Source organism: Echiichthys vipera (assembly GCF_963691815.1).
Source record: "Echiichthys vipera genome assembly, chromosome: 4".
NCBI lineage: Eukaryota > Metazoa > Chordata > Actinopteri > Perciformes > Trachinidae > Echiichthys > Echiichthys vipera.
The window spans coordinates 24,029,712-24,054,025 of NC_139829.1; the positions used below are offsets into that span (position 1 = coordinate 24,029,712).

General features: G+C 40.7%; 1 protein-coding gene across 1 annotated transcript in view; it reads right to left on the minus strand.

The window, feature by feature from the left end:
- The window catches only part of LOC310945627 (GDNF family receptor alpha-2-like), a 56,501-nt gene extending 35,920 nt beyond the window's left edge, over positions 1 to 20,581 (minus strand). The window contains exons 1-3 of the mRNA XM_083911776.1: positions 19,975 to 20,581; positions 18,191 to 18,547; positions 4,523 to 4,609 (exon numbers count right to left, since the gene is read on the minus strand). Coding sequence (XP_083767902.1) covers positions 4,523 to 4,609; positions 18,191 to 18,547; positions 19,975 to 20,026 — 496 coding nt within the window. The 5' untranslated portion in view covers positions 20,027 to 20,581. The remainder of the gene's footprint in view (positions 1 to 4,522; positions 4,610 to 18,190; positions 18,548 to 19,974) is intronic.
- Positions 20,582 to 24,314: the final 3,733 nt, after the last annotated feature.

Below are 24,314 nucleotides of genomic sequence, written 5' to 3' on the forward strand. Positions count from 1 at the left end.
TGCATTAGCGGCATAGTTACATCTATGACTCATTTTCATCAAATCTATGATCTTTTCCTAACCCGAAACAACTTCTTTTGTTGCCTAAATTTAAGTAGTTCTATTTTACAATGCTAACCACGTGTTTAAAACCCCTCACAAAGTTAAGCAGAACGGTCACATGTTATGTTCTTGTAATCAAAACTGCCACCATGGTCACATGTTTAAAAACTGCCTCCATGCGGCCATTTTACAACGTTAAATAGAGCAGTCATTTATGTTGTTTAGAGAGTTATTAACAATCAACCTAGTCTTTTGTTTAGGTATGAGGACATGTTGCAGACATGCCTCACACTGCCCTCTGGTACATTGGGGTATGTATATTAATCATTTCAAACAGACTGTACTCGTTTTTTGACTCAGTTCTATGTTTTTCATGTTGTTGCGTAAAAATTGAGTTGTGCCACGTGGTGTGGGTGTGCACGGCTTCTGTGGCCCATATGGCAACTTCAATTGGATATGATGGACGAGCTCTGCAGTATAGTTAGATCTTGCTGTCTGACTATACACTGTGCACTGAAGCTGTCAACAGTCCTCCCAAAGGAAAATACCAATATTTTTTACAGCATTCCCACTGGCTGGTAACCAGGGCTCACTTCCATGTCCTGCCAGCTTTCAGTATTGTCCTATTCACATGTTTGCTTCCCCATATAACCTTTACTCTCTTTCCATCTATCATCTCTATCATCTATCAGATAACCGTGCTCTCTGCCCTGACACTGGCAGCATGACATAACGACAAAGAGTCACAGGTCACAGCAGTGAGCAACACCCGGCGATAATCAGACTGCTTAAGCAAAATGTAGAAAGGTGGGCAGGTGTGCAGCATCACACCACATGACAGTGGGCCAAAAGGTGGAAGAATCTATCTGACACTGTGCCTCTTGGATGGGATGGGAAACACACTTATTCCTGCCGATAGCAAAGCCTAACTTTGACAGTTGTCTGGTGCTGTGTGTCCATTTAAAACAATAATATGGAAAGGTCTAGGGAAATACAGAGTATCCATTTAGACAACCTGCTGCACTTGTAGGTATTTTATTTGGAGTACAACATTTCTTGTGCCTGAGAATCAGAGAAACATGACAGTAAGCATTTTCCATGCAACCTTCTATCCTCACTAAGTTTTTAACCCAGTTACTTTCAATACCTTCTTAGTGCACATTTGACAGCAGGAGTAGACTTGTTTTGTGACACTGCCATCCACCTTTTCACGAAACAAACTTTTCAAGAGATCACACTGGGCTACGACAGTGCCACCACAGCAAAGAGGCCAGTGAAGAAAGTCCCAGTGATGACGACGAGTACACTCGAGTCAGCCCTAGTTTCAACTGTTCTGAAAGCTGAGGTGATAAATCACTGCTGATGCAGGTGCACCGTTTCAGCCAATCCAGGACAGGAGGAGCAGAATTCATCGCTGTCTATCTAACGAAGCCATCCTTGGCTATATTGTCAGCACTGAAGCATAGCCAGTGCTGTTATTTAAGGGACATACCACACAGGGTTAATTGGATCATGGTCTTCTTTGTCTGTGTGTACAGTGCATGCAAATGTTCCATTTGAAGATATGCAAAACTGAGTGGTTAAGAGCACACAGTCCCATAAGAAAGAGAAGCCTGTGTGAAATAGGTTTGCAGGTATCACTTGGGGCAATGCAGAAACGTCTCCATATGTTCTGTTTAATTTGAACTTCAGAGCGTGTGAATGCATTCAGCAGTATATAACTCTTTTTTATTTCTATCACAACTTCTGCCCCTTATCTTCCTCCCAGACAAAAACTTTTAAAGTAGTAGAGATTATTTTTCAATTTCCTACCTTTCCTCTTGGAGAGTATACATTCCCCTGTCCTCATCAACCAACCAGATATCATATATTCCCTGGGTCTCTGTGCAGTTTAACATTTATAGACGTGATTATGAATACTTTTGTGTGGTTTAGTAATCGAAGTGAGAATTATTTTCATAAAACAAGTGTGTAATTACTTAGCCTTGTGCCTGGGGTTTTCTCTAGGCGCCACAATCAATTACTCTGTCCTCAGAAATGATAAATAATGAGGAAACCTTACAGCTAAACAGATTTCAGAGAGCAAATCCAATATCTCACCTTGGAGAGTATGAAGGAAACAGCTGAAGCAAAATGGATGCAGTAATGAGTCCCCTGCTGTATCGTAATATGTCTAGGTACACTGTACTGTGCTCCTTGTTTTCCCACGGCACTTGTACTCGTACACTGCTAGCCTAAAGATAAGCGTCTGTAGTTTGATTATTATCTTGCTTCATTGTTAGGCTTCTCAAAACTGCTAAACATACAGTATGTCAATAACTTTATGTTTTCACTGCTAAAATGTAAAATTGCCAAATGTCATCCAGCTTTTACCAGATTTGGTAACACATAACACATTAGGATCAAAATCTTTTTCCCGGCCTTTGATATTGCATACTTTTTTTTATTATAACTGATTGCACAATCATTGATGTTCTGTTTGACATGGTATATGGCCATGCAACTGCAGCTATATGATAAGTGCACATACTGTATCAACTCTAAATTATTTTTACAATGCATCCTGCAAGACGATTGTGATTGGTTTGAAGCAGTGGCGATTGCTCTAAGACTGCAAGACTGCAAGGGAAGCTCAGCTTCACTTGAAATGTCATCAAAAAAAAAAAATAGTGAAATATGTACTGCTGTGTGTACATTTCATTGACTAAATACGCTCTAGAAACCCACACCGCTTCACACAGTCGGACGTGTAGCTTCTACTGACTTCAATGGGGAAGCGTAGAGCAGGTTGTTCCACTGCAGTGAAACTAGACGGTCATTGGATAAATGCTGGGCTTTGTCCCGCCCATCGGACGTTCAGCGTCTCTGGGGCTCTATGGTACAGTGGGCTGGCCCTGACGCTCGGCTTCTGCATGATGATTGGATGAGCTGTCCGAGGCGGAATCCTTTTTTGATTGATAGCTAAATGAGCAAATCAGCGATCTTGAAGAATAAACATCCACCGCAGCATTTTCCAAGTTTTTCATTCCGTTGTTCTGAACTGATCCAAAGACTATACCGATCCCTAGCGACTTTGTCTTTGTTAAAAATGACTAACGCTGTGTTTGGCAACTCTGTTCTGTCACTCTGCGGTTTCTTTCCCAAATGAGCAGCGGTGGCTGCAGAGCTTCTGTCCCCGTCACTCACACTCCCACTGACAGCGGGTGACACTTCCCAGTAGCCTGGCGCAGCAGCTCCAGCTGGGCCAAGGCCGTTTAAGCAGCCTAGCTCTAGTGGCCGTTGAGAGGACACTGGTCAAGTCCCTGGAAAAGACGTCTAGTTGGTACGACAACATCACATATCATTTTCTTGAAACGGAACGAAGGGTACAATTTACATATAAATAAACAAACACATTTATTATTTAGGCTGGAAAAATGAGCTTCCCCTCCTTGAAAGACCAGCAGCCGCCACTGGTTTGAGGGAAAAAAAAAGAAAGTTCTCCTCTGTACAAAGCCCTAAAAAAAACTAATCATGAATCAGCATCATTGTTTATCATAAATATTATCATAAATATTTTGAAATTATTTTTGGGGATTCTGCAGCCTTGAAGAATATGCTTCATGAATACTTTCTAGATGAATATGCACTTAAATCAGGGAAGGCAATAATTTCAAATTTTTCAAAACTCTAAAGTAATGACTTTTTTCACATTTATTGTGGTACTCTCTCCTTCTTTCAATATATCAACCAAGCTCATACAAGTGATACACTAATGATTTCAAGCTAAGAGGATTATACAAATAGCGTGTATTTCTTGTACCTCCCAGTTATAAAACAAAGCAAAATACAACGGCCAAAAGAAAAGGAAAATGTGCTGTCTTCAGTGTTTGTAGATTGCTGTAAGCAAAATAAGAAGAAACAAATAGAAAAGAACATCCTCCGGATATTTCTGTCAGAACTGGATGAAAGAATTGGATTTTCAAGTGACTATGATTTGTAGCTCTGGCAATGGGAAGGCGTCGTCCCTGTGTCCAATCACACCTATTGTATTTACTACACAGCATTAACCATTGTAACTGTGTCTTATAATAAGATCTGCATTGATTAGTGATTCTTTGGTAATAACCAGTAAATTATACAGCAAGCTATAGCCTCCCTGCTGAGTGTTAGGCTGTTTAATTAGTAAACCAAAGAGGAAATCGAAACTGAAAGCTTAATCAATAGCTGGGAAAAATGTGTGGTAACACACTGAAAGTATATGGTTAGTCTCATAACCCCACAACAGCCGTTTTATGCAGATTAAACAGTAAACATCTGATTCATTTAAAGGCAGAGGACATTTAACTAGTGGAATGCCAGTGAGGAAATCTCGACACTGGCTCTTTAGACCTCAACATTGTTATTTATCCCAAAGGAACCTCCATTTCACACTCTATACAATAAATATTTCCACCCAAATGATAAACCACCACATGTTTGTATATCAAACCTGTGATACCTGAAGAGATGGAGGCCAAGCGGAATGCGTCAGGGTGTCGGTTTGGTGCAACAGGTTCATACGGGGATGAGTCATCCATGTCTCCACCTGAAACAGTAAGAATGACAAAGATTCATTATCACTAAAGTGGATGATGTTACCTGCAGAGAGTGTATCAGAGCGTTTCCAAAGAATCAAAATGGGAGCGTAAATGCATTCTTGTTCCAATAACCTGAAACACACAAAATCGGAAAGGAAACTCAGGTTTCTAATGGAGATGCTGTAATAAACAAGCTTTTTATGAATGTTTTGAATTGAAAAGATGCAATTTCCCCATATTGGACTGGTTGACCAACAGTTGACTCCCGCTATTAGTTTTTTCATAGAGAACACAGGATGTGATCATCATGATCAAATCATTTCCTTTTGAAGAGAGTATTTGTTCCTGCTGTGGTTTGATTTGAAGGAGTAGCTGAATGACTAAAGCATGAGCAATGCATCTTCCCTGTTAACAATGTGTTGCCAGAGCTGTTTGAAAAAAATAAAAATAAAATCAAATTAGCACTCAACTGAGTGAGTCTCTCCCATGCGCCTGCTTCTCTGTAGGCCCTAATCCTGCATTTAAAATTCATAGCCATTCGGTGTGATTGAGACAAACCCTCCAGTGTGTAAGCTTTGCATTCTGATCCCAACAGAAACACAATGAGCATGTTGTGAGGAAGGTTTGAAGGCCTGCTGCTACCCATGAGAAAATCTGAAACCTGACTGCGCTGCCTCAACAACTAATCAGTAGAGCCAATCAATATATATATATTTAATTTTGTTTACAAAACATTCCTGCTTGTATGCTTACCAAAAAGATAATGCAAGTTGATAAAAGGTTGTCATGGTGCCACTTAAATCATAGGTAAGGCTATTTGTGGAAGGTTTATGTGTGTGTGTGTGTGTGGGTGTGTGTGTGTGTGTGTGTGTGTGTGTGTGTGTGTGTGTGTGTGTGTGTGTGTGTGTGTATACCAGTAGTACAGCGTTATTGATGTTTCTTGTGAGCATAGTTAATCATCAAGTAAGAGTAAAAAAATCAACAATAAATAATTTGTTTGTTAAAACTAATCCAAATCACAGGAAGATGTAAACATTGGCACACGGTTTAAAGGAATGACTAAACTTTAAACTAAATTAATTACAAAAGGGAATACCTAAAGGGAATTTTATATCATAATGTGTCCACAGCAAAGAAGAATCAGACATGTGTACATCGCCCCTCTCCATCAGTATTTACAATCATCACAAGATGGAGCAGCTCAGCTGGCCATCCTCTGAGCATATATAGGTATTGACATCTGGCACAGTTGATTGTGAGGTTGTGTGTTTGAGAAAGGGAAAAAGAGCAGACCGGAGATGCAAAGGAGAGAAAAGACAGAAAAGGACAGAGGAGAGGATTATACTGTATGCATTGTTTCTTTGTGTATTAAAAGATATGTAGGCATGAATGTACAGTATTTGAACATCTATTTCTGTCTTTATTTCTTTTCCAGTTGTCTTTGCATCAACCACATATCTATTCCTTGTTCTCTAAACCGGAGATGCTGCCGGACCCACTCAAGATTTCTCAGTCTAATTACAACAATTACCTTCTAAAGCTATAGTGCTTCAGAAGCCTTTCAGGGGTTCAAGACTACCATGTTTTCTTTTTCCAGCATTGGATAGTTATTGTGTATTTATGAAGAGAATTTTGGAATAAGAGCTTCCACAGAAAAGTACAATCTTCTTCCACTACTCCAAGAACACTTTGTGCTATACAGAGCAACATGGAATAAAGGACGCCCTATATTTTGCCAAAAGCTTGTAATGGGGTTGCTTAGTATTTTATTCAGGCAGCTCGTTACAGTGTAGGGACGTTTCACTCCACAATCAGCCTGAGATCAAACAGTGTTATACACTTTTTTGAACCTTATATCTATCCATCTGAGTTCAGGATATAGTGTGAAACATGCCTGCAGTTTTTGAAGATGTTCTTGGTGTCTGCAGCTGTCGGCGCAGCTACAAACGCTGTTGTTCTTCCTGCCAATAGCACCAGCATAATTTGACGTCACAGTAATGTAGTTGGTGGTGCAGAAGAAGAGTGCAGAAGCGAGCCAAGCGGCTCAATTTTGCCTCGCAGACACTCTAAATATCTAGCAGACTAAGGGCCCGTCCCCACGAAGAAGTGCTTTTCTGTAACCGCACAACTTGAGTATCATTTTGGCCTACCATCCACACGCAGCCAGCGTTATTGGAGCCTGAAAACCGTATTTTTTGTAACCAGGTTCCAGAGTGGGAAGATTTGAAAATGGCCCCTGTGGGGCTGTCATCTGGACAGCAAAACCACATACTTTGTTAAACGATGCCGTCACCTCCCCACCTCGGACCTCTAACCCTTGCGGCGTCACATAACAATAACAGTGCTGCTGCATGGAGAGACACACAGACTGTAACTGTACTCTGAGCAACTGCATGGGAATGAATTAGGCCGACCATACATTTCTCCCTTTTCCCTGATGGTCTGAATAAGTCGCTAAATTAGTTGCTTGTTATAAATAAAGTTGCTAAGAAGGTGTGAAAAAGTCTGACGACGCAGATATTTCTTGAGCGGAGTCTGTGTGGACAGAAAACATTTTAAGAATGACAGAGAAAAAAAAGGTCGTTTTTGATCGTGTGGACGTACCCTAAATATCTGGAGTGGTTTGGGACTCCAACAGCCAATGAGAAGGGAGGGAGCACCCGTATAGGAACTTTACTGCATGTGACTGGAAAAGCAGCCTGTGTTGTCACGGGCCTTGATGTATGATACTGATGCACAAGGCACACTGGTTTCAAACGCACCGGGTTTAGAACTGTAATCCCATCCGCGGCAATATTAGATATCATAGCATGTGCTCTAATTTGGACACCAGACACACACATTGGGAATTTATGTGTAAACCACAACAACTTCAAGACTCCTGACACAAGACATGAAGTTGTGTAGTTTGAACAGTACAGCAAACTGACTACCAAAATTGTACTCCTCACATGGATAGAGTTGTGTTGGAGACTTCTTCGGGATCTCGACAATAAAGAAAATCAATGCGATTTCTCTGCAATTTTTGTCATTGTATTTGCTAATTTGCTAGTCTGTCCCCGAATAAGGAGTGAGAGCTGATGATGAGCCACCAACAGGCCGTCAATGAGCCGCAGCTGCTCTGATCAGAGACACCGGGGGAGTGAGCATAGTTTCACTTCTTACTCTGTGAATTAAGGAATTATTTAGACCAAACCATAGTTGGTGATTGTTGAAAAAGTGGAAAGAGATCTAAGATGGGTTTTGTCATTTTAATTGTGTTTCTGTCCAGATTGAATGAAGTGGGTTTTATGAATCATAGTTGAAAGAGACAAACATGAATTCAGAAGGTGTATGGTAGTATTTTTCTGTTTTCAGTTTTTTCTTGACATTTTGTAAGTTAATTTTGTTTAGTTACACGACAAAATAAGAGAGAGAGAGAGAGCTTGTGTAGTGAACCACTCCTGCGCAATGACTCCTGGAACATGTTGGCATGGCCGGCAAAGCTCAGTGAGCAGTCAAGCCAACTTTCTCCATCAATATAGCAGACATTGTGAAATGTATTTCTCAAACTGACTACATTAACCACAAGCTTAATAGACACCCACATAAAAGGTGGCAAATGTTCCCTTAAAGGCACATTCAAGTTCCTAAGTAGAACTGTACAATTTGCACTGCGTTGATCCCATAAAACAATAATGTCAAACCACAGTTGTAGTTAATGGATATTAAGAGCTTATTTACATGGATGTTACAAGCCGTACTGGATCATAAAATTGAAAAACACACTATAATCACACACACCCTTTGGATGTGAAAAACCCCACAGCAGGAGGCCTTCTTGTACCCCAATTATGAATTCATAATAGAGAATTCTTCCCAGCTGTTAGTGATAAGATGTTTTTGGCCACAGGGCAACAACTTATCGCTGTAATTAAGCCTCTGTTTGACTTCATTTGCTCTGACAGTATGGAGCATGACTGGCACAGCTCTGATGGACATGCAGGCCTTCCCCTTATTACAGCACGAGAGCAATACTGCTTTTAAGTGGAACCACAGTCCTCTCCTTTGCCATACGGGTTTTTAATGAAGCTGTTAGGTACCATCACTCATCCTTTTCATATGCATTTTCAATGAAGCTAACCTCCTGGGGCAGTTGAAATTGTCCTATGGATTTGTTAGTGACTTTCTTGGCAAGACTTTATGGCTGTAAGCAAAGTCAATTTTAACTGTCATTACCCTTGTTTTGTTTTTTAAAAGGTGCCCTATACTGATTGTTTTCCTGTTTAATATTGATTTCATATTGTTCTCTAGTTTTGCTGCAGGCGACGTTGGGAAAAGGCCAAATAGAAATATCACGTATTAGTTCTTATTTAAATAATATTGTAACACTTTTGTTCATGTATTAATCACATACAAAGACAGCTTTGCACAGCCTGAGCATCCTGGGGCACAGCCGGAGGTCTGCGACAGAGCCCTGCGGGTTATTGCACAAACTCTGCTGGTGACAAAAGGTGACAGAGCCTTTGCTGTCAGTGCTCCCAAAGTTTGCAAATGAGCTGTCAGTGGATATCTTGCTAGAAGATGTTCCACTTCTTAAAACATACTTCTATTCTTGAGAAATTTGTAAGAGGAATATGGGAAATGTGGACATTCACATTTTTATTACATTAGGATAGATTAGTTTATCTTTCCTCTCAGCTTATTCCCATAATGTGCTTGTTTCAACAGAGAAAAGATGAAGTGATACCACAAATGCATCTTTCTTCAAATTGCTTAACAGAACACAAGTTAAAGCGCAGTGTTTGAAGTGATATTGACATTTTAAACTCAATTTCAAACCATACAAATAGAATATTGGATTATCTCAGAATAACATTTCAAGTCACAGTTTCAATCCAGCGTGGCGTGGTGGGCAAACACAGCTGGGGAAACGAGTGCTGAAATTTTAAGCCATCCCTTTGGCTATGCGAATGTAATGTTAATATGAATAGTTAAACACTCACTTACCTAAATCAGCATTTAATTGCCTGGTGTAAGGTACTAAATGTTGAATATGGTAACGTAGAAATACATACGAAATGTAGATATGTTATCATCTTTATAGCATAGTGGCATATTGGAGAGAACTTTAAAAACAGACAGCCCAATATACCAGCCTCTCCTCACCATTTTATAGTTTTATATCAATATCAGTGAACAGACAACCCCTAAATATCCGATGATATTAAGAAATCTAAATATTTACTGTCAACATAATTGTGCTGCTGTATTGGTAATTGAAATGTTAAATGTAAATACAGGGTGTCCCCAAAATATGTATACACACTTTAGCAGCTGATAACTCATTTTTTGTTTTTACTTTGCAGATTAAACCCATGGGAATTAATGATGGCAGCCAGACTAAACTTTGAAGAAAGGAAATTAATTCTAAAATGCTACTGGAAGTACGAAAAAGCAGTTGAAGTGCAAACCGTTCGCGTTCACCAGACCTCACACCACTAGACTTTTTTATGGGGATACTTAACAGAAAAGTCTACGCTATGAGACCTGCAACAGTCACTGAATTGAAAGCAGCCATTGAACATGAATGCACGCAAATACTAAGGGAACTGTTTCGTGATGTGTACGATTCCATTAAGAGAGAGAGACAGAGAGAGAGAGAGAGAGAGAGAGAGAGAGAAAGCGAGAGACAGAGTGAGAGAGAGAAAGCGAGAGACAGAAAGAAAAAAAGAAAGAAAGAGAAGAAACCATGCTGATGACAGCCCTCGAGCCTGGTAGTTGACTCGGCGATGCACATTCAATCAGCATCGCTGTGAACCTTCCTGCTCGGAGTGAGTCTTAATGCCCACATCATGACAGTATTCACTGAGCAGAATGGGCCGTCACTCACTCTCCCCTCTGATAGAGAGCCTGAGAACTCACTCTGCTATAATAAAAGGCTAATCTAAACCCCGCTACCTGGCCCTCATTTCAGCTGCACTGTCACACTCTATATAGCCTCATAGTGAATGGGAGTCATCTTGGGCACTTCACCTTACAGGGTGGAAAATCATTAGACAGATTTACGAGGACAAACAGTGCCTGTTTTGTCATCATATTTCACTGATCCTTTTCACATTTTGGGATGAAAGATAAAAGGGATGAAAAGGATGAGGACGGGATAGCTCTGAAAGACCTTATTGATCACATCCAGAAGCTATCGACAGGTCCCTTCCTCTGATGATGAAGTAGCCACCTAGCGAGTGCCGCCTGGGTCTCCAGCGACAGGAGGCAGAAAGCAGAGAGGACATATTCAGCATGCAGGAGCCTGCTTCCCCCCTATTCGCTGACATGCGGGGCAGGCTGGAAAAATGGTCTGCTTATGACAGTGGATGGCTAAGGTAATGGCCAGTGACTGCTACCATTGCTCATAGTAATGATGGTTTCACCCAGGAATACTGTGTACCTTTGTAGCTCCCCGTACTCTGTGCAACCCCCCCCCCCCCCATGACTCTGTCTTTCTTCCTCTTGCTCTTTCAGTCTTTGGTTTTCTCCATCTCTCTCTTAAATTTCCTACCCCCCCCTCATCATGTATCTACTGTCCTCACTCCCTTGCTCCCACAATTTCTCTGCTTCCCTGCTCAGTCTATCATGATGTGCACAGCATTCTTAAATTGTCCATTTCATGTAACTTCTTGCAGCATAAGGGGCCAACTTGTCGGATTAGCATGATGTGGTAACATATTCAGAGAATGACCTTTGCAACAGTGACACCCCTGGAAATGGGGAAAATAAATCATGCCACAAAATTGTCCGGTATTCTCGTCTCATTGCATGTTAAGATATAGACTTCTCTCACAATGAACTGGAACAGACTGGTGTGGCGGACTGGTGGAGCCCTCCTTTCCCTCACTGCAGTAAAAGCTGGCTCAGCTAATTAAACTGCTGAAAGGTCCCCACAAAAGATCTTCGATTCCTACTTCAACACACCAACTGTGGTTTCATAGCTGAGGAGATGAAATAATGTATGTTAGAGGTGTGGAAATATCGTTTAAATTACTAATTCTGCTGCAATTCTACAAGGCTATATCCACATGAGGCACACGGGCAGGGTACAATTGAAAGAGAACCGCAGCCACCTATACAATATCCCTGTGGTTGGCAGTCGATGTTTCTTTCTTAGTAATTACTTCTTTTATAGATTCAAACTGCTAGACTCATCGCCTCGCACCGACTCAGGCCCATTCAGAGCAGAAACCATCAAGGACAGCTGCATTGACGCATTGAAATCAGCTGCCATTTTACACAATCAACAAGTCACTATTAGCACCATTACTGATAGCCCAAAGACATGGCATGGCATTATAATATCCTTTGGCTTGGGGTTTTAAGGCAATCAGGGCAGTACAGTATAGCCTTAGGCGGCCAATAACAGTTTAGTGATTAAGAAGGAAATCTAACCTCACATCATAGCTGCAGAGTCACACCAGTAATAATGTGTTTCAAGATTGAACATGCCAGAAATATAGCTTCCATCACCTGCTGAAATGTGTTGTTATTTCAAGAATACACATCAAACAACACTCAGTGACGGTTTTGAGTCACATTGTCACACTGTACTACAAAGTGTTTTCTCAGAAGCAATGCATTGCTGCATTGCTTCATCAAATTGTCTACTTTTAAGCACCTTTCAAAGATGCAGGTCTCTCACACTGGACTTATGTAACTAGGGACACTAATGCTGCTCCAAAGTGTTGTTTGCTATAACTAATGTGATATGCAGTTACATCTCACGGACACAGGACACACGGCAGCTTGAGGGCCTTTTTCACCTGAGCATTTTATGGTGAGTCTGGTTTGACTTGGTTTAACATTGATTACTTTTGAGTCTCAGGGTAGACTCTTCGGTTTGCTTTCAAATGAGCGTGGCATTTTCAGTTATCACACTGAAGGAGGAGTGAAGTCTCAGAAGAAAGAGAGGTAAGAGAGGTGCATGCCGCTCAGTTTAACACAATGATTCAGAGCAGGTGGATGAAAAATATCTACTTTAGAGCCATTTCTCCCCAGTCCGAAAAAAAAAATCACATTTTCAACTGTGCACACTGGATCCCGTGGGACATCATCCGCATTGCTGTGTTCCAATTTTGTCACACATGAAAAAATAAAGCAACCCAACCGTCAGTCAGCCTCACCTGTAGGCAAGTTCCACCTGTTCCCTGGCAGTATCCATGGGTGAGGTGTCATCTCATTGCTCAATATAAATGGAACGGAGCTATTACCTGAAGCAGGTTAAGCTCAGCTCCACATCGTATAATTATCATGTATGTTGCTAGTGAGGCTAGAATAAAGGCCTTCATAAAAATTGCGCTGTCTGATTGATTCTGATTTCAATCTTCACTCCAGTCTATTCAAACACGGACCTAGACAACTTTCAGAATTTAAACAGCAATGAAATTATAACTTCTGCACAGTCGTGAGCTGGGGCCAGGCTTTTTCAGGAAGAAGAAGAAGGAAGAGGAGAAAGACAAATGAGAAATACACCACAGTCTCTCAGCAGAACTGCCATCACCATAATTACTTTAAACATATTACATTTAAAATAACTTTGAAATCATGTTTGAATAGACATTATCAGAACAAAGGCAAGTCATTATCCTGTTGCGCTAACTGCCAGGTGAGAAACCATAGATGACTCCACACTTTACAATAAGACTTAGGCCACATTCACATACCCTCCGGCAACTCTGGCAATTCGCCACAGTTGTGCGGTGGTGGAAGTGTCACTTAAATGGCTCCAGCAGCGAGCTATGCTGCCAAATAATATCAGGAAAACAAGAGGACTGGCAGCAGGAAATAAGAAAAAAAACTTTTCAATTTTCAATCAGAATATAACTAAACCATTTCCTTAAAAAATTGCTATTGAAGTTGAAAATTAAAGCATTACTTTAGCCCCGCTTTGCTATACAAACTAAGAAGGCAGTGATTTTTTTATTTCTAGATTTAAAACACACACCAAACCTGTTTGTTGCCAAACAGAAGGGTTTTAATTGGAAACTATTAGCAATGGCTCATGTAAAATACAAGTGACCTGTAAAATGTACTTTTAAAACAACATTTGTGCTTGTCTTGATTATCTACAGTAGTCAGTATGGATCATTATTATCATATTTATATTATTTTTCTATTACGCACTTGAACCCCACTGTTTCATCACAGACAGAATAACAAAATTCATCAGATTAAAATGAAATCGGGAGTTATAACTTAGTAGTTTTACTTATGCGACCATTTTGTAGCTGAATGACATAAAACTCAGTTGAATGAAAAAGAGATGGAGCAGCAAAGTAACAACTTTGAATGAGCAGATCTTTCCAAGGTTGTTTGAATCCCTGAATGACGGATATTCTTTACATGACTTAAAGCACATCTCCAAGTGGGTATCATATGAAGCTACACAATCTAAAGAATCCATTGGTACTATGTCATGCTAGCTTTTTGAAAAGGAGGCTAATTATCGCTCCAAAGTTATGCTAAATTTTGGCAAAGCGTGGTCATTTTCAAATGGGTCCCTTGTCCTCTCACCTCAAAATCTCTAAATGAAAATGGGTATATGGGTACCCACGAGTCTCCCCTTAGACATGACCACTTTATGACGATCCAATGTAGTTTGGGGGAAAACCATATAGTTTTTCTCATGGCAAATGTTTAGAAAGGAGTGGGGGCAATCCTTCATTTATTCACATATGAAAAATGCGTGGTCTGATGATGACAACCAAGTGATACAAGTGCAGAGGGGGCTATGTACATTATATAAATATTTCTCAAGGACATTATGTAGAAATAATCATACAGTTCTTTAATGTCCATTAATGCATTATGTTTCCATCTTATTTAAGAATTCAATTGCAAATTCCTCAACATAAAGGAAAAACTGGTATTTAAGCAGCTTAAAATGGATATAGTCCAAGCTCAGTTTTATGGGTTTTTTTTTACATTTGACATTTATAAAGCTGGAAAGTGAAATCTTTCCAGAATTTGCTCTTTCAATAAAAAAAAGAGCATAAAAGCTATTAAAATTTGAATTTGATGTTTCCTTTTTATATGATTATTAATGTTCACAGCCACAGGTGTACTTTCTATCTCTAGTTCTGTATTAGAAATAAAGAATATTAGTAGACACAATAAATAAGGTTGTGAGATAAACTTATCTGAAGTATCTGGGAGCAGGGCATTGTTTCAAATCCCAGTCCATCCTTGGTCAACATCAGCTTTCTCTTCACAGACCCAATGGTTTCACCTTCAAGCTTGCAGGCTTACTTCATGCCCCGGGTCAACATGGGTTACAAGAAACAGCCCACCTTATAGCTGGGGCCTGATTTCTAGATGGAACATTTACATCTACATTTTACTGTATAATGGCCTTAGGTCGCAGCTAAGTGGATATGTGCAAAGTAGATATATACTGTATGTTTGCCTTTAAGGCACTATCCATTATGAGTAAAACACTCTCTTCCTTCTTCTTTCTGTCATTAAGTCATCATTGTCTTTTCAACTTCTCTAGCTGTATTCCTCTTATTGTAATGCCTATTTCCTTGCTTTACTTATCTTTCTCTCACACACACTCACACATGCATTTTCATCTCTCTACATCAACACGAAGACTCTCAAAGCTACATTACACATATTATATCTAACCCAACAACTGAATCAAAACCTTACAGATTCATCCACAAATTATTTTTGAGTTATTATTACTAAAGTTCAGGAACAAGACCACACCCTTCTCCCGCACAGATTAAATCCCCAGTGCTTCAATAATTAAACCACCTGTGTCTTATTAAAGCAATCACATGCACAAACCTACATATGTAAAGTATATGGAATATATGTTCATCACAATTCTCACAACCCCCCCTCGCAATTCTTCTCCTCTCTCCACCAAAAGCAGGGCACCAACCAAATCAGCAGTCAGCACCACCCCTCACAACAAGCCACTTCTGGACATGAACCCAGCGGGGTGATGAAGCAGTGAAAACCATTGAGACATACCCCCACCCTGAGCCTTGATCCCGGGGTTCACAGACATCCATCAATACCACGACCCAGTTCAACCCTGTCCATCCCTGACAATCGACGTCATTCTTCCTCCCTCTCCTTGACTCTCAACATCCCACTTATCACGACTTTCACCCCATCTTTACCTTATTCCAAATACAACTTCTTTTATACCATATTATGGTGTGGTTTTGTTAGTAAAAAGTGTTTTAGCAAAATTTGTAGAGGGTGTGTTGGGATTCGGCCCTTCATGTTTGTTTCCAGAGATGGATGTTGTACATAGATTGTTTCCAGTTAACAAAAGCCTGCTTGACTGCACAATGGATCGTGATTAGATTAAAGCTGCACTATAAGAGCTTTTCGTTTGTGTTAAAGCGGGTTTTATCTCTGAGGGCGACAGGGCCAAAACAGGACGGTGCTGAGAGGCATTTTTGTATAGAAACACAAGCTCTGTGAAGGGCATGCTGCAGGCACAGGAGGTCTCTATCCCTGACAGCTAGACAACTTACATGATTCATTCAAACGCAAACACTTTGGCTGGTGCGGCTGTTTGTTGGGGAAAGGAGAGAGAGAGAGTAAGAGACACAGGGAGAACAGAAAGATCATTACAAAGGGGAAAGAGTTAGAAAAGGAGAGAAGTACAGGGAGGGAGACAGAAGGCCTGGGGAGCATCCATGTCATTACGTTTCCCTTGAACTCATGTCAGGGACCCTCTGCTGCCATCAGTCTGATGAAGTGTAGCTGGTGCTATGAGCAGTCAGCCCGGCAAAACACTTCACGGATCATAACACAAACGCTCCAAATGCTCAAGATTCTGAGATGTTGCAACGTTTCCACCATTACCCCACGTGTCAAAACCGCTGAGCACATTATGTCCTCCATGTTTACATGGCAGGACACTTGACATCAGTCCCAGAGACTTCAACCACATGTACAAGCATGGGGGTAAGGATCCCCTTGAACCCAGCTGCTTTATGCTCTCTAAATGTTTTGCAATGTAAAAATCAGAGTGCTTTTTTTACGTCCTGCATAAGTGGACACATAAGGGCCACTGAGCTTTATGATTGTAATCTAATTACATGGTAATATGGAACACTTTAGGTGAAAACCAATAAGTCTACCATAACAGGTCTACCTAATGTAATTCCATTATAGCTCCATTACCTTCGAGAGGATGAGGAAAGTAGGAAAGCATACATTCTTCATCGGGGGCTTCTTCTTCTACTATAAGAGGGCATTAGGGAATAGGGCATCAACAATGGGTGTGGTGTACATCCTTGTTGTCTTTGCCCGGAAAGTACACTGTTAGTTGAAGTTGGAACATTCATTTACAATAAATGTTATAAAGGTAAAGAATGCAACGAGGCATACATTTAAGGGTTATGTATTCATAACTAGTGTATTAATGGCATTTGGCATATCCCCAGTTTGGAATGCAGGCAATGGGACAGGCACGGATACTACCCAATGTATTACTGCGGACGGGGGCAAGTAACCGAATTGTATTTTTGCCACCTGAAAAAGGCCAACCTTAATAAATCAATCAGTTTAAATGTACACTCTATTTAGCATATTTCCATAACTTTACCTTGCTGTCTGACAGCCCTGTTTGAATGTATGCTCTCATCAAAGCAACCAGATTCCATTGACAAAAACAATGATTTTACCTCACAGAACAAGGGAGATGCTGATTTACCGCTGCCTCGATAGATTAGTTTAATTGTGTTATCATGTTACTTTAGTGTTTTAAAGAGTAAGGAACTAACAAAACTAACACACTGATATTACTTCTTTTGTCAAAGAAGTCTGGTGGCATTTAAAAGAGCATAACAAACCAGCTTCATTTCCACCCATGCAAACTTAAACAGGGCTGTCTGATGGTGAGGTAAAGTTGTGACAAAGTTCTAAATATAGTGTATGATAACTGATATTGATTGTTTTTAGGTGGCTAAAATACATTTTGACTTGGTAAATGGACTTGTACTTCTATAGCGCCTTTCTAGTCTTCTGACTACACTAGGCGAATTACACTATTTGCCACATTTACCCATTTACACTGATGGCAGTGGCCAGGGATCGAACCACCGATCTATCTCGAATGAAGGACGACCCTCTCTACCTCTTAGTCACAGCCGCCCCACATTGCTTCTGTGTCTATCCCCCTGCTTGCTTCTTCAAACTTGGTGTGTGCTGACTTCAAAAAATCTGAACTAAAACTTTAATGTCAATGGAGGTGTGTTGCACATCCACTGACAAACCACTTACTGCAGCAATGCAGGTATATCTTCTAGTGTATTGTTGTATATGACCATGAGGCTCATGTAGAGTCCTGCTATACATTCAGTTACAAAACTATTGAACATGTTGTAAGCTGAATTCATAGCCAAATAGGGAATACAGAAGAAAACAAATGACACTGAAGAACCAGGTCCACGAGATGACTGGTAAAAATGTGAACATGTATGGCTTAAAGGGGTGTTATTATGTCACAAGACCTGAATTTGCCACACAGTTAAACAGGATTTAATATGAATCTTGTGAGATGGAGAATCTTAAAACCATCTGCTTCCTACCTTCAGTGAGCCCCATGTGGATGGTCCAGTAGTTCTGCAGACATTGCAGCTCCTTCTTCATGCCCCTCTTGCATCGGCAGTCATACAGAGGACTAACCAGCAGCACTTCCAAGGCAGCCTGGCACTCCCTGTTGTTGTCCAGCATGGCTTCCTTTTCCTTGCCCACAAGGCACTGGCGCATCACCCGGTACCGAGAGCTGCAGTAAGGGTTCTGGTTGCACATGTCACTCGCCTGGATGCAGTCCACCCATTCTGGCTGAGCTCCGGGCCCGGTCCCAGTGGCCGGAGATCTTGGAGAACCATTGGGTAAGGACACGGCCAAAGCTGAGGGACCATCCCAGGAGCTTGCTGCCTCATCTAGGTGGGGTCGAGGGGGTCAGAGGTGACAAGAGACAAGGAAAAGAAATGACAAATTCATACATGTGTGATTTTGTGTTTCTATGTGTGTTTGTACAAGTGCATGCATACACCTGTTCTCATTTTGTTTTGTTTCTTTAGGAGCTATGGACAGGTTTGATCACCTATGGCAGGACCATACATGCCAAGGCATCTTGAACAAGACGGTTATATTCTTCATGGTTCAGTCTTACCCATCTCTACATGGGGCATTTGCTAAGTTCACATTTAATTAATATTCAGTGATTAACCTGTGCTTATCTATACAGACGTTAGTGCATGATGTGCCTCCAAAATAAGTTAAACTGATGCTTTCAGTTTCTTATTAAATGTAATTAAAGGAAGCCTTGATCATTGAAGTGTATCTAATTATCTCACCTAAAAAAAATGTGAACCACAATTTATTCACATCTAGGTAACCAGAAAATTAGAGCTTACAATGAGTAAACAGAGATCTACAGAGCAGAGACTCAGGTGCTGCTGTTTGACAGGAGTCAAGACTCACACACACACACACACACACACACACACACACACACACACACACACACACACACACACACACACGCACACACACACACACGCACACACACACACACACACACACACACACACACACACACACACACACACACACACACACACACACACACACACACACACACGCACACTTAAGCACAGACAGTTCGGGTGAAATGACAAGAGAGACCCCTTGTGGTGATGTTGAGCATTGCGCTCAGAGAGGAGGGGGACACTGCATCAGTATCAGAGAGCAACGGGTAAGAGAAGAGTAACATGAAGTTAACTATGAAAATATTTGATCAGCCAGATGATTTGAACTGAAGCACTGGCGTTTGTTGACGACACTTATAATCGTGCCGTTGATGCTGCTGCTGCTGCTGCTGGATTTTCTCATGTTCAACCACACAAGTATGTAACCGAAAAGACCCTCAGGTATTTCCCTTTTACCGACTAAAATATTTGTACAATAAAGTATTCATACTGTGAAAGCTGGTTGATTAATGGATCCAATACCCACTCGCACAGGCTACATGTAGAACAACTTCGGTTTGTATCTATGGGGTGACAATTAAATACAATCTAATCAAACCACCCGGCTCCAACATGAACGCCCATATGTAAGGTATTTTACCACACACAATAATTACATTTATTTAAAAAAAAAAAGACAGAGAGAAATAAAGAAAAAAAAGCAGAATAACAGTACGCGCTCAAACAACTCCTATGTTAGAAAAGTGGACACAGCCTACCAGAAAATGTTCCTTGGCAATAATGACTGATATCAGAATTTATCTCAATCACCCACAAAAAACAAAATCACAATTTGCACACAATTGTACATGTAATTTCAATGTATCACTTCTCACCTAAGAGCAGGAGAACGATGTAAACGCACATCCACACTGTGGCAGACTTCATCTTGGACTCAGCGGCAAGAGGGATGAGTTAGGGTCCAATACGACTGATATTTCCACCTTGTGAAAGGTTAATTCCCCTCTACGGATCCTTGACCCAGTCGTAGGCTAACTGTGAAAAGATCAATATCCTCGTTGACGCACCTCCAAAAAAACACCTCGACTCCCAACAAATAATCCACGATTTTTGCTGTTTTTTTTGTATAGTAGACTAATCACGACACAGAACAACCCTCTGTTACTGGAAAAAAATAAAAAATCAATGCCAATCAATCAGTCAGTCAATCCATGAAAGCAGTTGCTGTGGATCCGTGTGCGCTGCATTCATGCCGACAAACTACTGAGACTTGGTCTCTCCGCATTATCAGGACTCAGACTGGCCGCTCCAATTGCCCTTTGGAAACAATTTGTCTCTAAAACATTCCTTAAACTGGCGTAAAATGATCGGCCAGCTATGCCAATGTCTCTAACGAGATAGAAAAACTCATCTGAAAGTGCCACAAAACGCTGAATGGATATTTTGTATTTTCTCCCACCACTGGCTCCTTCAAAAAGCTGTGCGTGCGCTCCTCTGGAGGAAGTGAACGCTTCTTTTGCACTGACTGCATGTGTGTTTGTGTCGAGGCATCACGGCACTTTATAAAGAAGAGTTTCTGTGAGCCAGCAGAGGGCGCTGCCGGAGGGTGCTCTCATTGGAAAACGTGGGACTCGGTCACATCGAGGCCCTATAACAAATGTTACCCCCCTATAGACAAATCACCACGATATTGCTGTAATCCTCCTACAGGGAGGTGGGTAAAGATGCGCATGTGGTTGTGAATCTACAGTTACTTCACTTGGCCTGTGTGGTACATTATATCCTCCATCTCCTGGGGGATTGCCACAGAATTTTCTGTGGAAGCCCATACATTTTGTGAAAACAATTTCTGTGATTCATGTCTAATAGCCTTCTTAAACGAGTACTTTCTCTTTCATAAGGGAGTCTTTACAGCCTTGTAAAGAGAGATGAGGCCACAACTGCAACACATCAAGGAAGGAACTAAGCAATAATAAGTGTGTTGGCTACTTGCACTCATTGCAAGTATATCCGGTCTCCCAGCACATAGTGAATCTTTTATTCAAGTATTTAGAAGAGCCATCCGGCCAGCTCATTTTTGGCGAACATTAGGCTTCTTACCCACAACTCATTGAAATTTGCAAAAGATTTTTAGGGACAAGGTTCAACGATGGACTCAGCAATGATAATGAAAATGTCATCATTCATTTCAGCAATACCCCAACACTTCTCATGACATCTGTGTTTCCTCTGATTGAAAGAAAGATACAAAAAAAGAAGGGCATTGTGCTCGGAGGAAATAAGCCCACAACCCACAGAATTGGCCATTTTACAAAGTGTCTACGCATTAAACAGAAGGACTTTGTTGTGCACCATCGATTAAATAGGGCCTGGTTTGTCATAAATCTTTGCAAATCTTGAAAACAAAGTCTCTATTTAGAAGCACTGACAGTGACAAACTGCAAGGCCACTGGCTCATAATGATGTTTGACTGTCAGCCCAGGCTGCCATCCAAGAGGGAAAAGAGCTTGCCACTATAATGGCAAAATCAGCCTCATTCTGCCTATATTGGCCCAGGCTTTTTCTCGTCTCCCCCCAGAGTTTAAAGTCGCTGTCATTATGAGGACACCGAAAAGCATCATCCTCCATCGTGAATGTCTCCTGCATCTGTCATGCATTAGTGCTGCAGTGACCAATGCAGCCTACTCGTCGCTTGTTTTTAAGCGGAAATGCATAATTATTTCCTTGTGTCTTTTGAAACTATTTCCAAAACCAGGCCAACTTCCTTCTTTAATTTAAGCAGATAAAAATGAAGGTTTTTAGTGATTCAAGTAATTTCTCACTGAAGAGCTGCGTAAACTCTATAAAGTTTACAGTTGCTTGAGCAGTAGGCTCTGGGGGAAGAAGACATTTCTAATAACACACAAAGGCATGGAATCAAGAGAGAAACATAAGCTGCCAACACAGTGAATAAAACAGCTACATTTGCATTGTGGATTCTTATTCGGGCATCACATTATTTCCATCCACGATTGTGCGATATGGATAAATCCTCTCCTCACATTTTTTCTTTTCTTGAGCCAAGCTGTCGGGTCCATGGTGGGACATTATTCTTGTTGACACTACACGATTCACCCCCGTCGTGGGTATTTAATTGCTTCATTCTGACTTCATAAAGCATCTCCATTTTTTTTCCTTCATGCGTACAATTAGAGAGAGCCCACAGAGAAACGCACGCTCTTCTAAATTAAGCATAAACGTATGACACTTGCACGCAGATGCACATAATGTGTATGTCAGATAACAGTGCTCCCACATGACGACTCAAGGCCGTGAAGATGGGGAAATGACAAATCTGGATAAAGAAGACATTGTTATCACTATTGAGGGAAATCAGTGCCTGCCTCTGAGAAGTGTGTCTAATATGGTGAATATAGATGACACCATTATGAATTCATGGGATATGAAATAATGATACAGATAGCAGTCAAAGTTAAGACTTAGTGGGACAGCTGGGGGTATGAGTGAGCTATACTCTCATGGTTCAGATAAGTGCTTAGATAGTCTGACACTGTCACCTTGAAAGCAGGATGGAAAAACGTACATAAAAATGTTGTGTTTGCAAGTTTATTTGTGTCCTGCATTGTGTGCACAGTGCTTTCAGAATGACAGTAGTTAGTGTGCTTGGCACTCATTCAAACTCGACCCAGGTGAATCCAACACATTTAGCCGTCAAAGTGTTAAGTATCTTGGACAACCGATTGAATGAACCATTGATCCCCATGCTTAATGTCTTCCCCAGTAATACTTTAAATTAAAGGGGTCTTCGATAACATTGATAAGGATTTGCTTCGCCTCATAGATTTGCGAAAACAAAATTTAACTTGAGATTTATCTGAGGGCAAAGGTTGCTTTATCTCTTTTTGCTGGTCATGCTCGTTGGAGAGAGTACTAATGAACCTCACACACACACACACACACACACACACACACACACACACAGAGGTTAAGTATGACTGATTAGATTAGGAATTATGGGTTAATTAAAGCGTATCTTGGGAGACCTGTACAGCATGCTTATTAGGAGACACAGCCCCAGTTGAGCGTGGAACATGACAAAAACATTAGTGTTGTTAATTCCCAGTGTTAAATTAATTAAATTAAATTAAATTAAATTAAATAACAAACCGTAGACTATCGCTCTAGTCCCTGATGTTTTATTCAGTTCATTGTAATAAGATAAGCCACAGATGAAACCTCTGCCTGTGTGTACTGTACAGTTATGAATTACTGACTGTTCAAACTCGCTGTTGCAAAATATCTTTAAAACTTCCCCAAACTTACTCTCGACTCAAAGTCTATTTTGAAATATATTTTCTAAAAGGCAAAAATACATGGGTCATAATATATTTGAAACCTCTCAGTTTTCACACACACACACACCCGTTGTGCCTATGTCTGGTGCAGAGCCTCAAGTCAAATTCAATTCAAATCAATTTGTTCAAATCGATGTGAGAGGGTAAATAACCAATGAAATAAGAATCAGTAAAGTCAATTGTAGAGATGGTGGAGTGACAAGTGCAGCTGTATAATACTTCCCATTCAGGGACTGTATGTTTAATGTTTTACTCTGCACTGTTCTGTTCAGCTCACAGTTGAATACATTGAAAGAACAAACTACTCTCATTTGCATTTGCAGGTCTTATAGATATCGGTGTTTATGTTCATGTCAACTTTGTTTTTGGTTGTTTTGAGCATATAAAAAGCGCTACATTTCTGATGTGACCTCTTGCTAGACTCTCTGGAGGCTATCGACCAGTTAGATCCATTTGTTTTGCAGGCATTTCAGACGTTGTCCATTTCTATCACATTACTTTGACAGAAATTGAATTTACTCCGATGTTTTTTTATGTATCCTAAGTGCTTCTGTTCTCACTGGGGGTATAGCATTTCCAGTGTCATGATGATGCAAAAACACTTTGGGTTTAAACAGGGGGAAAAAGGGGGAAATTGATTTTATTTCAATGCGTGCACTGACTTTCATGTGTTGTTTCGTTTTTTTTCAAAATGTTTTTCACGTAAAGTATTCCAAGTAAGCACCATTCGCTCTTGCCATTGTCTAAAAGCTGTTTGAAAATCTTAGATGAGCACATAAGAACACCTAGAGGACACACTTTATCATTGTGCTGGTGCCATGCTGGGCTTTCTGTCTTGTTAGTCTCCAAAAGATTGCCAT